The following is a 16,972-nucleotide window of genomic DNA, read 5'->3' as shown; positions in this document are numbered from 1 at the left end:
GTCTAATCACCCTGGTGCTGATCTGCGTCACGCCGCCCGTGACGTCAGCACGTAAACCACAATTACTGCCTGCTCTCCTGTTGCATCAGAAACGTGTATCTGTAGGATATGTGCCTAATGTAATTATATCCCCAAGTAACACTAAAAAAATAATACCAATCTTTACCGAGAGCTCTTTAAAGAGGAATAACTTATGTGTTGTTTTCTTATTCTCTGATGATTTTATATTAATGGAGTCTATTCTATTTTCTATTTAAAAAAAAAAAAAAAAAAAAAAAAATTCATACTCCTGTTTATTAATTGTCTGAAGGTTCAGTTCCAGCTGGTTCACTGGAAAGGCTCTGCTGCACTTATACAGAGCTGAACCTTACTTAATGACATTAGTAACACCTGTGTTTACATGCTATTTCATGTCAAAATAGCTGCTGTGAAAAAGCTCTGTTGGTTAAGACTGTGATGGATGAGGAGAGCCAAATGTTCAGTATTAATGACACTGTATTCATGTGCAAACAAATTAAATTAATGTTACAAGCCTACCTCAGTCTGTGATAGTAGCCTCCTTGCCACTGTTGGCGTGTAGTAGCCTATGATTTGGCTCTGATCTGACATGGATCGCTGTGTTTTTAAGGCACATGCCTTCATGTGCTCTGGTTCAGTGCCAGATATAGCATGTTTGCTCAACATTGCTATCCAGGACAAAGCAGTAAATGCCTAATCAACCATCCTCTTGACATTACAAAGAGTTTATGATCTTCTCCTTCAGGCTTGTTGACATTAACATCAAAACTTAATGAGCAGCGATTGTGTTAAATTATGCGAGGAAACCTGCATATTTGCTCTGTCATTATAGAGTCGGTTTCTTTACTACCCTTAGCATTGGGATTGCCATATAAAAGGACATACAAACACTAAATCATAAAAGACTGTGCTTAACTTCCTGATGAATATTTTCAAATGTATTTTTTTTTTTAACATGGTAAAGACAATTTGAAGGGGGGATGTAGTTAAAAGTTAATGCAGCCCCATGATTTCCTTTGCTGAGCTGGCTTGATTGCAGCTGCACAGTCAAGTTAAACTTTGTCCCTAGTCGAGAGATAGAGGCAGACTGCAGCTCAACTCGGCTGGTATCTAAATCACCAATGTAATGTATTTTGTCACTCAAACACAGAGGCACTTGCACCGGCCACACACACACACACACTTTGTTCTTTGACCACTCACTGGTACAGATAAGAGCTGGGAGTGGGGTGCTCTCTGCATTGTAATTTTATTGGTTCACACACTGATAACATCTGATCACATTTCATTAATGATAGGACTGGGAATGCACACTGGAGGGATCATCATCAGCATCATCATCACCACCGTCATCATCATCATCATCATCATCATCATCATCAAAAAACGAAACAGAAAACATGTTTGCTTTTACGCAGCAACACCATATAACCATTATTCAGTCATCAGTCATCTCCTGTTCATTCAGCTGAACTGAGAAAGAGAATCATGAGGCTCATCTAAAGCACTTAAGGTGGAGGTTACTAGTCGCCTTTAATTTGTATTCTAAACTTTACACCACTGCCACACAATTATCAGAACATGGATTGGTGCCTTAAGGGGACAATGACCAGGCTGTTAACCCCACTAAATGTACAGATACTATTATATAATAGTAGTTGGCTTCATGCCATATAGGAGCAACAAAGTGTCAACAGCAAAGGAAACGAATACCACAGACAGCCTGCATAATGGAAAGTCTGAAAAATCCACTCACTCCCATAGCTAAACCCACTGAATACCCACAAAAACAAGCTTTCACACTGGTTTGCAAATTAAACACAGGTTCCATGATTTTCTTCTGCAAGTGTGGTGAATGATCACTTCAAATTTACTGGCTTGAATTGAGTATGTGAAGGCCTGGAAAAATACTTCCCCCCCTATAGTCCCAAGACAGTCAAATGATTGAGAAGGTTGTCATTATCTTTCACATAGCCTCTCTCTTCTCGCTCTCTGCTTATCAGACCCAGAGGGGCCCACCCTTGCCCTCATCTTCTGCTGTATGTACAGTGGTGTTTACGCTGAGGAATTAGCGTTTGACACCCTGTGGTTGACTCAAATACAAGCAGCATAATATGTACACTTATTCTGACTGCAAATGCGTTTGGGAAATTCAGCATCATTATCTGCTGTAGTTTTATGCTATGAGATGTTGGCAACCACTTGATGAGAGTTTGGTGTTTTCCACAATTATACTTTATACCTCGTTCAATTTTTCCATGCTCTGTTTTCATTTGCAATGTGAAATTAAACATGTTGAAAGGCTCCAAACTGAGACCCACAGTTCCTGATGTGAACTCTTGAGCTGTGATATTTATATCAGCCAGATCGGTTTTGATTCTTGAGAAGAAAAGTAATGTTCTAGGATCTTTTACTTTGCATTTTATGTTAATCTGATAGGAACCCACTTTGTATCTGACCTGGATCGAGCTCAGCTCATTAAAAAAAAAAACATCAAACTGAAGTCATCTTATTCACCCATATCCTCATATCTTGCATTATCATCGAAACGCAAAAATAGTTTATGCACTTACAAAGCTCAGAAAATAGACAGTAATTCATAGTTCACCAGCAGTCAGTCAAAAAAGAGAAAAATCAACAAAACACACAGTAACACCCAACTTACCAATGTATTAACTTTGAATATCATGCAATTAAATACCATCTACAATATATTGTAGTTAAGTCACCACGATGAAACTGGAGCTTTACATAACAGTGTGTTACTACAGTTTTAAACATGATATTGTCATTTCATAATTTAAGTAATTACTTGCAATGTTAAATACATATAGAGTCAAGTAAGAACAACAGTAATATCTTAGCATGCTGCATGATTTTCATTGCAAGTGCGTAGGGTCTCACAGAGTAGCTCAGAGGGTCCAGTCAACACATGGAGGCGGAGGCTGGGGTCGACCACACTTCAGAGAGGGGAGAAAAAAAAAAAAAGCTCAATCGAAAAACAAACAAAACCAGAATTAAAATGCACTCACTGGTCTCTCTGTGAGACACGTGGTACTGTATGTTCATTTCACACAGGCAGCCTTTATCGTGCAGAATTAGCCACTGGCAATATTAATACAGATAAGAGTCATGCTCGTCGTAAAAAAACAAAACAAAACAAAAACAAGAAAACATCGGAATCAAAGAGAGTTTAAAATGCTCCATTAAATATACTGTACAGTTTAACCAAAACAACAACAGACTGCAGCCATAATTACACTAGGAGTAAGTAACAATAATCTTATGCTTTAATAGAAGTAAAAGGGGGAAAGAGCCACACTGGAGGCTTGTGGCGCAGGATAAGGAGTGTAGGGTAGCCAAGGACAGGTGCTGCCCAGGTGTGTTGGTGTCGGCTGTAGCCACATTCAGGCGGACTGGAAAAAAGACGCGGGCTGTAGAGTCTGCTGAGTTTCCTTTGTGGCTGATATGCTCTCTGCTGTATGCTTGTACGCTGAGGCGGGGGCGGGGTGGGGGTCGGGGGTGGGAGATCAGGTTGGTGTTACTGTCTGTTGTTGTGGTTGCAGTGAGAGGGAGAGAGAAGAGCGAGGTGGGTCTGGAGAGAGCCGGACAAACACGATCCCCGTTTGCTCCTCAGGCTCCTTTAATCTCTCTCTGTCCACCTGCGCTTCTCTCTCAGCGCTGTCGCTCTCTCCTGCGATCATTCCATTCATTCCTCTCTTCTCCTCTAGGAGTCTCACGTTCCTGGAAAACGAGGAGAGCATTTTATTTTAGTCAATTTTTGTGTAGTTTACTTTAATTTTGCAGTGCTTACAACTGATAAAACAGAGAAAAAGAGAGCGTATAAATTAAGATTAAGTCCAGGGGTTCTAAGTATAACCTTCATTGAACAATACGATAAAAAACCTGGTACCACTTTACAATAAGACTGTCCTTATAAAGGGGTTATGAATGGTTCATAATTAAATTGTAAACTCTTTATAAATCATTAATAAACAATTATAAACAAGTTATTAGTCGCAATAGTAGTAATAGTTGTAGTGGCAGTAGTAGTAGTAGCATCAATAGTAGTGTACAGTCCATTTGTGTCATGTTTATGTGAATACTGCCTGCATTGTGTGTATGTGTGTGTGTGTGTGTGTCGTGCTGTGTACCTCATCCCTGTAGAGGGGCAGCAGGGGCTCCCGAGCAGTGGAAGTGGACGTTCTGCCACCGGCTCTCTCTGCGATGCCATACCCTGGTCTCCTCTGATTGGCTGGAGCGGGGACGTCCCTGCCCGTCAACAAACTGTGTGAGGCGGATGTAGGCGATGCAGGCAGCATCGTCGCCTATCATGTGCACGTGAGGGTTCAAGATGGTGGTGTGAATAGGTTTGCTGTTCTTGGAGAGGACTGATAAGAGGATAGAGGAGATGTGGGACAAAAAGAATGCAACATTAAAACTGAGCTAAGAATGAAAATCGCCACCATTCATAAACCATAGAGAGGATAATTGTCTGTGTAAAGCAAATGTTTCCCCGGGGACTATTTTCTGGCAGAGGAACTGTGTCACTCCGCCCAATTTAAAGTCATCAAAACACAACAGTGCTGCTGTTGGAAAACTAATGTGAATGACTTTATTATGGTGATAGAATACTGGTGTGAAGAAAGTTTGAAGTCTCTGAAAGTTCATTTTCATATCACAGTGGAATGAATGGAAACAAATGGCTGGATGAAAGGTAAGAAAAATTATATCAGAGTTTCAAAATACAACTGCTTGCTTTGGGGAAAGATTAGGGGAAATATATACGTTTAGATAGCAGGCTATACATGCAAAATCGCTGGTAACTGATGTCTGGGTATTTGAGGGAACATATTCATTTTATGAGACTGGCGTCCAAGAATACCAAGAAATTACAAGAATTGAGGAATACCAAGAATACCTCAAAATGATCATTCATTATGTCACTTACAACTCCAGTTAGAGTTAAAATTGTAGTCTTACGATTGTCAAAGTAGAACCTATGGAAGTCCATTCCCTCCACCAGGTTGCCCAGGCCCTCAGGTTCAAATGAGGTCAGACCAGGATCACAGATCTTCCTGTAGAAACACACATTCGGGATCATGTACTACCCTTTAATCATCTAATAGAGGGACAAAGTACGCTTGTAAAACAATAACATAAGCGAAAGTAATTGATAGGTAGGATGTGGTTGTTAGAGACCTTCAGTCCTCATTTTAAAATAAGTAACACAGTACATTTCCACACAATTCCCGTGTGCAGGTGTGTGCTGTACTCACGCGTAGGCCTCAAAGTCTCCATTGTTGACAGCTTCGATAAGCTGCTCAGTGATCTTAATGATCTCCTGTTTGCGAGCTGCGGGGAGACAGAGGTGCACCGTGAGAACGACAAAGTGTTTCCAGTCCTCTTGACAATTCACCTACAGTGTGCAGCCACTGTCCCGGAAGCTGCAACACACAGTACGTCTCAAACAGCAAAGAACACACACATACACACATTATCTTAACATCCATGCAGAGGGTAGTTACTCACCTAAGAGCTTGTTACTCATGGTAAAACTTAATGTTCATGTCTCTCTCATGTGGCCCTCTCATTCATTGATTTCTTGTAAAATCCACTCCATGGCATGATACACACCAAAACTACTTCCATGCAAATGAAGAGTTTTATGGCTCAGTCCAATGCCACAGCTGTCCACAGAGCCATCAACAATTACAAAAAACTCCTCCCAAGGAGCTCCATACCCACTGATCCTCACCTGCGTAACTCTCTTTTACAAAACAAAGTCTGTGCTCTCTCTCTACTCTCTGCGTGGCTCTTCAGCTCCGTCCGTCATATCTGCCATGTGAGGCTGGTTGAGCTCATCATGCTATTCTTGTCCCGGGCCCTTTAGATGAGATTTACTGTGTCCTTCTCCCCTCACTTCCTCCCTGCACTGACAGCCCAGCAGGAGGGTTCAACTTGCTTCCGAGTCTCTCTCTCTATCTCCCTTTCTGTTTCTGTTTATTCTTTTTTCGGTCTCTGAATACATTTTCCTTTTTTCCATCTGTCTGTATTCTCTTTGTCATCCCTAACACTGACACAAAATAAGTTAGAGGGCGCCTCCCAATCATGTACAGCTGTGTATGTGTGTGTTTGCACAATCCTACCTCTAGTTTCTGGTGTGTGCTGTGTGTGTGAGATATACAGTTTCGTCCATATACATAGAAGCTCATAGCACACTTTCCCTGTACATTGTTTTTTTGGATATTATTCTTCTATGTATTGTATTTCTATATATTGAGAGGCAATTAATTGTAGCCTTTTCTTGATATAATAGACTCAAATTTTTTGTAGTGGCTTGGGCTCCAGGAAGACCATGCCATGTAACTGAGACACACCCCTCTAGTTTATTCATTTGTATTTGCCTGCGACCTATTTCCTTGTAAATAGAGGTACCACATTTGTGTTTGACATGGATGATCGAAACATTTGTCATTTTAATCTCACTGAGCACTTTTTTTGCACCTTCTGTTTGGTCATATAAATATATTTCTATTTTTGTACGTCAACCTCTGTCGAGATTTTTTTTTCTTGCGAATACCGCATGGAGGTGTTGCTGAATCCTACCTTTCACATCCTCATCCTCAATGGTGGTGTTGCTGCTGTCGGATGATTCCTGCCAACACAGAAACACAAAATTGCCAGTTAAACAGACATAGAAACACAGAGACATGCATGCACGCACAACTAAACTCACACACACACGTATCCATCGTTAAATCTACATGTGGTGCTAGGTGACACTCAGATTTTGTCAAAGCACAGAACTGTATGAACATACATTTCTGCATGTGACTCAGCAGCACACTGGCACAATCCGGTATCTGGATTGAGCCGTCTTAGCGTTGATGGATACAGACAGCTCTACAGCACATCACATTTAGCCGCTGCTGCATACAGGCTGACAGTGGGATGACTATTAATCTGGCAGTATACTTGCTGACATCCACAGATTGCAGAGCCAGCAGCTCTCTGGCCAGGGCTCGCTGAGCTGCAGAGCCCTGCTCATCTGAACACTGAGGGGCAGTATAAGACAACAGAGACCCCACACATATGGCAACTCACAGGTTTCAGCGTCTCTTTGCCTCTCTCTCATGCACAGAAAGGAACAGATGCGCACAGAAATACACACTCGATGAAATTATCACACACACCCTGCGAAAACAGACCTCTTCCCCAAATACAGCTTAACCCACACATTGAGAGAAACAAGAGTGAAGACAAGAATGACAAATGACAGAAAGACAAGAAATAAAGAGAGATGGAGGGAGGGGAGTAGGATGTACCTTGATCCCATCCACTGGATTATGGATTACAGTAGTCTGAGGCTCCTGGAGGAAGAATGGAGAGGAAAGGAGAGAGAGAAAGGGAGAGAAATCAAAGAGAGAGGGGACGTAAAAATGAATGGAGGTAAAGCGAAGTGAGAGAGTGAATGGTTTGAGATGGCAACATGAGCGGAGAGTTTGAGAGACATAAGAGAAAGATTGATAGGAGAGGAAAACCGAGGTAGCAAGTTGAGCTGGGCACCGAAACTCAGCACTTAAGAAGTGCCGACCGAATTAAGTTGGCACTACCAAGTAGAAAAGTCTGTGAGAATGCGGTGCGACATGTAGGTATCTGCTGTTTGGCTTATGGTGTGTAATCCACTTCAGACACAGAACAAAGAGGTGTACAGAGAAAAGAGAGGCGAAGTCTTTGGGCCCAAAGACTTTGAAAATTTGGTTACACTTCATGCTTGTGAATGAAGACTATGCCCATATTTACAAGTTTTCACCCATGGGAAAGAGGTGATGTTCAGGTTTTATATTATTGTTGAATTTTCTACCAGCCTATTTTGTGCATTTTGTCTGCTTTTTTAATTTTCAAATTTTATACATTATCTTATCAAATGAAAAGAAAAAAAAAACTTGTGTTAAGGTACTGAAAAAAGTGCAATTAATGGTACCAGTATCGAGTTCCAGGTACGGGTATCTTTAACACTACCGACAAATTTTAAAAGGTACCCAGGCCTCGTAGCAAGTGACTGAAAGATGAAGAAATTAGCAAAAGAAGGAGAGAGGAAGATTAGAAAGTGTGGTAACACTTTATTTAACACTTAACATAATTTGAAGGGTTGTTCACGAGAATGACATAACACTGTCATTACCGTGACATGACAGCTGTCCTGAACATTAATTAATATGCGTCATTCGGTCAGTCGTGTCACTTTCCCTGTAAAGTTGACAGTGCCTGGGATGTCTCTTACAGATATTTGGCAGTGCTGTAGTAGCTGACTGCTGGTCATGACACGGTAATGACAGCGCCATGTCACTCTTGTGAACACCGCTTCAAATCACGTGTTACCATAAGTGTTAATGATAGAGAATGGTTATAATAAGAGCCCCCAGAGTGACGCCACCATTGCTACGGCAACACTTTTTAAACGGAAATCAGACATACACACTCACACACCACACCAGCTCAAAGAGAATCTCTCAATCATCAATCAATTGTCCAACTTCTGTTAATCGACTATGTTTTTAAATCTGTTTTATTTGCACAACACCTAGATCTGAAAAAAAAAAATACAGAAATTCACAGCGACAACATCCTAACATCACTATGAGAGGGACCAGACGTCACACCTCCTCCTTCCCTCCCTCTCTCTCTCTCTCTCTCTCACACACACACACACACACACACACTCACACACAAATATATTTAAAAAGTGGGACAGACAGACGGACAGACGGAGGACACCGTAGACAGATTCAGAGCTGCATACCAGTGCAGCAGAAGGGATGTTGCCTTTGGGACTGGTGACTATGCTGTTTCTCGTGCTGTTTGTCTGCGGCTGCACAGAAAACACAGAGGGCTAAATTAGAGTCCAGCAGGAACGGTGAGAGGTGACGTCTTCCGCTGCCTGTCCAGCAACTGGTTACATGAAAATAGAGTCATTCATGAAAAAATAGTGGATGGAAATCAAATGCTATATTAACAGAAGTAGAATGAAGGGGCTGTGTAGTGCTGCTCGTGTAAAAGAGTTCTGACACAGTCCTGACTACAGCATAGAAACACTTTACTTTTGAAATTCATCATGTATATTTGCTTCTATGTGCAGTAGAGCCCAAATCAAACCCAAGGTAGAGCTTGAATATTCCTGTCTGGTCTATCACATTGGCATTCACTGGCTAAGAATACTATTTGGCAGATGGCAAACTAAACAAATGACAGCTGTGCACCTCTGCAACATCTGCCAGATATAAAGAAATGAGCATCAAATCCATTTTGTAAAACTACATTGGCATCTTAGCAGCGATAAATGCATCTCTGCTCAACATTTAACAGCCTGGTACCAATAGAGATAAAGGTAGAGGAAAAAAAAGTATAACAAAAGACGAGGTATACCGTTGAGCATATAGCGGAAGAGACAATGGTAAGACAGGCATTCACACAGAGACCAAACACATGGATGAAACACCACCAGCAGCAGAGACGACTATAGCCAACATGCTAAATACACAAATGTCTTGTTTAATAGGCACCCACAAACACGATCAACAACTCCACCACTTCTACAGCATGCACAGACACACAAATACAGGCACAGCAGACTGGAATCATGCTTGAAACCAACTAGCTTTGTATTCCCATCTAATTTGCTTTCTCAGCAGAGTGGCCAGTGACTGACTGACTGACTGACTGTGCTGGAGTGAAGAAACAGAAAAAAAAAATAAATTGGGGGCTGAAAAGGTATGAGAGAGAAAGAGCAGTGAGAGATGTTGACAGGACATTTTGCAAACACACTGGATCAAATGTAAGTGTCCCTTGTTGTTTTTGGGTGACAACATACTGTATGTGGAGACCTAACATGGATCTTACAGGAGATGTGTGTGTCTGCATGTGTGTCACTAAGGTTATCCAGTGGTCACTTCTGTACATCACCCCCCTCTCCTCCATCCGCCACACACACACAAACACACACACACACACACACACACACACACACACACACACACACACACACACACACACACACACACACATACACATACGCTGTTAATAAATATCCAAGAACATGACCATGTGCTCCCAACACTGTGTTGCCTTTGTCTGTTTCAAGGTCCCTGTTCTGACAGTTTCAAGTGACTCAGCCAGTCGATGGTCTTCACCCAAACTCAAAACTGGGAACTGGGTGCCCCTTTTTCAACACCCGAGAGCTCCGCTTACACATCAGTAGCGAGGATGGAGTTGAAATAAGTAGTTAGTAGTATAAATGAGCAATTACGAGTGCGTCATGAGCTCGGTGCAAACATAAAATGCCAGAGAGAGGGTTTCCTCAATGGCTGACAACATAATGTCATCCTAGTTGCAACAACCACGTTATTATGTCCATTACATATCTAATATTATTTTCATTTTACACCATATAACATAGCTTAGAGCAATGTCCTTTAATCGTAAGTCCTGAACTACCAAGGTGTACTCTGCAGCATGTATTATTTAAGTTTACTGTAAATTACTGTAAGCATGGTGTCGACGGGCCCTTAAAAAGTAGTAAAATGTCTTAGATTTAATTTTAAATGGCCTTAAAAGGAATTGATTTGGCTTATTTGTATTTATGAGGTTTTTAACTTCAGCATGAACAGCTGATGTGATTGCCAGGCCTCTGCTGGGGCAGGAGGCCTGGCATAATAGGATGTGAATGTCACTTACTGTCTTACTGACTTTTTTTTTTTTTTTTTTTTCCAGAGAAATAACCTACTGTAGCCCCCTAGTGGTGACATTACACATTGTTAGGGATAGGGTGTGTTCCAGTTTGATGGGTTCATTTCTTTGTTTTTGTCAGAATTGGCCGAGGTGTTCCACAGCAGATTAAACTGATTACAGTGTCCAACTTAATCACAATGTTCTGCTTTTTAAGACACAATGTAGATTGTCTTGCTTTTCCCAATCCCAGTCTTCAACTAACTGCCCAGCTTGAACAAATCTTCCCTGACTTGTTCACCTTCACTTACAAAGTCCACTACGACAGATTTCGAAGTGATTTCATCTGCTTCAGAAAGTGCAATTTGAACCCACATACTTTATTATCTTGTTATTTTGGGCCACTGCCGTCATATGTAATCCATATCCAGATTTCTACATTTGGAGCAATGCCAAGCTCATTGATAGTTATTTATAATTTATAAAAGGTTGATCTATTATGCTCCAACAGCGTTTAAAGAGAATGCAGAATAGGTTTTTGATTTGTATTTGACTCGACTAATTTTGGAAAAAAAGAAGTTTACACCCACACAGTTGATTAGATTTATCTGCACCCTCAGGGCAACACGTGGAAATCTTAGCAACACTGATATTTGATGCTTTCGTTCTGTGCGAGTTGACATTTTGGCACAGCGGAGCAAATTAAAACACACAAACACACACACACACACACACACACACACACACACACACAGAGCTAAACCTTGGAATATCCTATTTCCATGAAATGTTGTGATGTCTTTTGGCTTTCAAATGTTTACTAAGAGATGTAGTGGCAGATGAAATGGTGAGGTCTACGGCTCCATGTTTCTTTCTGTGGTAATTAACCTGATAAGCAATGTCTTTTTAAGATTATTCTGGGCATTTTATTTTCATTAACAAGTAAAAGGAGATAGGAGAGACCGGGATTCAGAGGGAGATGACTCGCTAGAAAGACCTCGGGCTGGAATCAAAAAACGGCGGGGACCCACTGAGCCACCAGGATGGCCATTAGTGTTTTATTTAACCTTTCATTTTCCAGAGAAAGATGACTGAGCTTGCCGGGAGCCTTACTGACTCACTTTCTTTTCCCTCATTGGACTTGAACCTGTAAACATCTGCCCCATGCCCAATTCCAATTCCATCTCCAAACTGTTGAGCATGTACTCTACATTTTCAATAAAAAATCAATGTATTCTCTTTGAGTATTTGTGGTATAATATTTACCTCATGGTGCATTCTCAAATCAGAAAAAATGCCATAATTCAGCGATGGTAAAGAAAGCATGATGCTCAATTGCTACATTCTACCCAGGCAAGACTGAGACTGCACCCAGTACACCTTTTTCCCAGCAGGCATTTAGACACAAAACAGCAGGTAAAGAAACAGGTCTAATAAGATTAATTAAGGTTCGGTTCCATTTAAAGTGTAGCAGAGTCTTTCCAGTGAGCCAACATGAACAATAGCAGGACTCCGGCTCTGTTAGGCCTAAAAGGAACCAAACCTTAATTAAAGTCATCAGTAATGCCGGTGTTTACCTGCTATGTCAAAATGGCTGCTGTGAAAAAGGTCTGTTATTACCGTATTTATGATTATTTAATAACTTTCACTCCCAGTACTACGACTACTGTTTCTGCTGAAGGTATAATACTACCACTGGCCTGCAGACAACATTTCCAGTTGACTCAATGTGACACAGCAACGGGCACATGAGAGAAGAAAACATTAGATGTCATTTACAAAAGCAGAATGGAGGCTGTGCTGAGGGCGAAACAGCAGGAGAGTTCAACCCTTGGAAGCATCACCAGTGAGCTGGTACAGAGGAGAGGAGAGGATACCGCCTGCTGGGAGTACTGGTTGGGACAAACTCGCAGAAAAGCACCGAGTGTCTTGGAAAATTAGCAAAGAACCTCCAGCGAACAGCGGGAGACAGGGAGGAGAGAGTAAGGTGGCATGGAGGAGAAAGATAAGAACGCAACGGAGCAGGGAACTGAAAAGCAGCAGGATCAATCTCCTCTGCTGGATAATCCAGAAGGAACAAAACTGCAAAGACCATGAAAGATGGAGGGAGAACCGAAAGAAAGGGAAATAGGATTGAGAGACTGGAGTCTCTAAAACTGAGAAAGAGAAGACGTCTTCCATTGACACTGCTTGTCTTTCAGCAGAGCTGGGACAGACAGGAGATGAAGAAACTACATCATATTTTCTCTTGTGACATGCAATAATCAAGTGATCAACGGATAAATCAACTGACAAATCTATAATCAATTAAACAATCAATATGGAAATGTGAAAATTGATAGATAAATGGATAAAAAAAAATACATGAATAAATCGGCAAGTTGATAATCAAAAAAAATGAATTGATAAATGAAAACAAAAATAAGACAGATTGGTAAAACAATAGCCAATTAGTTAATCAACTGATAAGTGAAAATGATAATAAAATTGAAATTCTCTTTATTGATGTTACACTGACTATTACATTTTTGATTTGTCAATTTGTCAATTCATTATGACTCTTTAATTGTTAACTGATTTGCCAACTGATTTGCCAATTGACTGAAGTGTCACAAACAGGCCACTGTACCCCTTGCCCATCCAAAGGAAAAACAAAAACAAAGGCCTATGAACAAGAGGGAATTTAAGGCATTGGTCTTCTGTGGGAGTGAAAACTATAGACAGAATTAAAATTGCTGAAGAAAAAAGAAACGGTGGACGATTCAAATCACATCTCTCTGTCAGAACCACGAGTCGGTCATTGAGGAAAAAGTCGGCAGGTCTGGGCTCCCTCTGAGGCGAAGACTGAGAGGAGACTAAGAGGAAGCTGACAGGAGTGGAACTGCGGCCTCCAGCAGCACCTAAGAGCTCCTGTTTCACTTCTCCTCAAGCATGAACACAGCGACGGAGGAGCAAGCCATGCAGAGAGTTAAGCATGATGACCAGGGAGCTGGAGGCCAAAAACACTTCAGCCACAAATGCCCTGGAGGGACTAAAAGGCTGCAGCTTTGAGCCAGATGGAAGAGGCTGAGCAAAAAAAAAAACAAACAAACAAACAAAAAAAAAAAAGACAGCAGCTCCCTGAGAAACACACAAACCACCAAGACTGCAGAAACATTAGAGAGTTAATGAACCACATATTTACCTCAGTTATGAGTTCATGATAAGAAATACAGGTGATTTACAGCTCTTCATCCTTAATAAATGAAGTCTGTTTTGGAAGCACAGAGGACTGAAACAAGTTTTGTGTCATGTTTAATTCTGGGGGCAGATGGTTTGCTTGGCTTGTGCATTAACTGCATATTCATTTTGAAAACCAAAGTCTACCATCAATAATGTTTGCCATTCATTGCTTGTTTTACCAAACATTATTTTATTTTTCACCTGCTTTCCCCTGCACTTTATTGCTATTGATGTTGTTTTACTCCTCCATGTATTATTATTTTTAATTTAATTATTATTCTCTATAAAATATACTACTGAGCATATGCTTTCTCCATTAAGATTTGTTTTGAATATTGTTTTTGTCATTGTCATTTGTCAATTATTTAGTTATTTGTTTTTTCACGATGAAACAAAGAGTTGACGTTAAATGGCAGAACCCATTTAATGATTGCTCATATCCATTATCAGGGAACAGCGTCACTACATGTAACAAAACTCTGCTGTTTCACAACTTTTTGCTGCAACTGTGTAGCAGTTATTCAAAAGTAAAAAGTTATTAGGGGGTTGTTACATACTAATGCAGTACCAGTGGTTTTTGGCTGTAGAAAATAAGTATGTGGGGCGCCCTGGTGGCTCCCCTGGTAGAGAGCGTGTACCGCTTCTTAAGGCTGAGTCCTGAGTTCAAATCTGAGCCGAGGCTGTTTACTGCCCATCATCCTCTCTCTCTCTCCCCTGCCTTTCCTGTCTCTCTCTACCGTAACTATCAAGGAATGCAGAAATGTCCAAAAGTAAAATGTAAAAAAAAAAAGTAGTATGTGACATATTTCAATTCAACAGACAACAGAGAGCACAAAGATTCTATTTATTTATGTAGGCTATTTATTATGATTACATTGTTGTTGTTGTTCTTTTTCTTCTTATATTTACTGTTGTTGTTTTTAATTTATTTATGAATAACCCAATATGACCTGGTTCATTTGGGCTTAGTCCTGACGTAATTTGTGGAGTAAAATGTAGGAGGGATGGACACACAACAGAAAGTTGACATCACTTCACCTCCTCCTGTGTTGAAGCCAGATAAAATAATCTGCTTTAGGTACCAGGCACACAGCCGCCAGTGGGGCCTTTGGAAACACAAACAAAATTCCGTGCACTTCATTTCACATTGTTGCAGCCATTTTTACAGTTAAGTGGTTTTGCATTCCTGCACGTAATATTGCAGATGCAGAAATGATAAAACCTCTGAGAGCCCTTCGCTGCTTGGCTCAGTCCTGGATATTATGCTTTTGTGTGCAGGGGACTTCAAAGCAAGATGATTGCTAAGAAACACCAGAGGGGTAACTCTAAAATCTATTTCAATCCTATTGCTCTCTCAGAACACACACACACACACACACACACACACACACTCACACTCACACAGACCTCGACACACACACACACACACACACACACACACACCCATTTGGAGTGATTAAGCGTGGTGTGCAGTGCAGGATAAATGAACTGGAAGAGGCAAAATGGGAGGCACGGATTAACAGCTTTAAAATATATAATTCGTACTGCGCAGGACAGTTCAGCTAGTAAGTATTCGCTTCTGTTTCACAATGTCACAAATTGAGGCAGAGTTTCCCCTCCTCTGATGTCAAGTAACTGTACATCTACACTGAAACAGCACCCATAAAGCCTTCGTACGGAGGCCCTGAGAGCTCAACACACTGCAACTTAAGGAAACACAAGCAAATAGATAAAACGAGCAAATTAAGAGAACATCTTCATCAATTTGACAACACATGTGCAGCATTTAGAAAAAGCACCGAACATGCAGATAGCACAGTACAGAAATGCACAACATTTAGAAAACACGCCACAGTTACAGCAAACGACAGTGGCTCCAGAGGACACTGAGAAGTGATGCACACGTCTGGTTACTGTAAAAACAGTGACTCCCAAAGTATCACAAAAAATTGCTCAGAGGTAAAAGTCCCATTATAGGAAACTAATTTTAGGTGTAAAGGCCGGGGCACTTATTCCCTCGCTCATTCACTGGCAATGAAGCCAATAATCTTAGGCTGTAACAACATATATGAATTGTTAAACTGCATGGCATTCCCCTTTCAGGATGACAAATTAGTCCATTACAGATGTTACATAACTGTTGAGTTGCAGTAGCAGTGATCACCCCTGGATATTGCACCTGCTTGGCCGTAAAAAAATAGTGTATTCCCTGGATATGGTTGGAAATTAAGAAGTGGGTAAAATACCTCCACACAGCCACACAGGTGTGGGGCGGGGTGGAGGTGCCTGTGCTTACGCAGGAGCACTGAAATAGCTCCAGGGTTGTGTGCGTCCCTGTCACATCAGGATGTAGCAAAGGAGAAACTGAGATTATGTAACAATAGATTAATCATCTGGTAGGAAATAATCTGAGATTAGCTTTAGCCCACCCTAGGAGAGAAGGGTAGCGGGGGAAGGAAGAGAGGGGTGGAAATCAGGAGAGGCTGGAGGAAAAGGGAGAAGCAGGTTAATGAAGGAGAGAGAGAGCGCCGAAGGAAGCGGCAAAGGAGCAGAGAAGGAGGGGAGCCGAAGGTGAAAGCGATGATGCTAAATTCACACACCTCTAACTCCAAAAATCCAGCTGATTAAGCCCTCTTGACAAAAAAAAAATTGAAATCCGAACACAGAGTTGACACTGAGTCATGCAGGCACACATGCATGAGGACACCAGGACAGACACGTACACACTCATCCTTTAACACACTCACACACCAACATTTGCAACAGCACAGCATGCATTGTGTACTGTACGTGGACGCAGAGCCTCTGACAGAGTGCAGCAAACACATATTGGACTTTACAGGAGAAAAAAGGCAAATAGAGGTGCACTGATAGTATATGTAGAATAGGAATCAGCACCACACTGACTCCCTAGTGCTTCCATCAGCAAATGGAGCTGTGACACGTTCATGAGCTGTGTTTCAACTCAGTGAAATAGTTCTCTAGTAGGGGGCAAAATGTCTGC

The 16,972-nt window shown here is 41.3% G+C and overlaps 1 protein-coding gene across 2 annotated transcripts in view; it reads right to left on the bottom strand.

Annotated features, from left to right (window-relative positions):
• Positions 1-1,248: 1,248 nt before the first annotated feature.
• The window catches only part of camk2b2 (calcium/calmodulin-dependent protein kinase (CaM kinase) II beta 2), a 36,307-nt gene continuing 20,583 nt past the window's right edge, over positions 1,249-16,972 (bottom strand). For both annotated transcript variants that reach the window (XM_030065252.1, XM_030065253.1), the window contains 7 exons: positions 8,825-8,893; positions 7,347-7,391; positions 6,628-6,676; positions 5,298-5,373; positions 5,002-5,096; positions 4,173-4,409; positions 1,249-3,762 (listed from right to left, as the gene is read on the bottom strand). In XM_030065252.1, the coding sequence (XP_029921112.1) occupies positions 4,174-4,409; positions 5,002-5,096; positions 5,298-5,373; positions 6,628-6,676; positions 7,347-7,391; positions 8,825-8,893 (570 nt within the window). In that variant the 3' untranslated portion in view covers positions 1,249-3,762; position 4,173. The remainder of the gene's footprint in view (positions 3,763-4,172; positions 4,410-5,001; positions 5,097-5,297; positions 5,374-6,627; positions 6,677-7,346; positions 7,392-8,824; positions 8,894-16,972) is intronic.

Source organism: Myripristis murdjan, chromosome 12 (assembly GCF_902150065.1).
Source record: "Myripristis murdjan chromosome 12, fMyrMur1.1, whole genome shotgun sequence".
In the NCBI taxonomy this organism is placed as follows: domain Eukaryota; kingdom Metazoa; phylum Chordata; class Actinopteri; order Holocentriformes; family Holocentridae; genus Myripristis; species Myripristis murdjan.
This window is presented reverse-complemented; position numbering and strand designations above follow the sequence as displayed.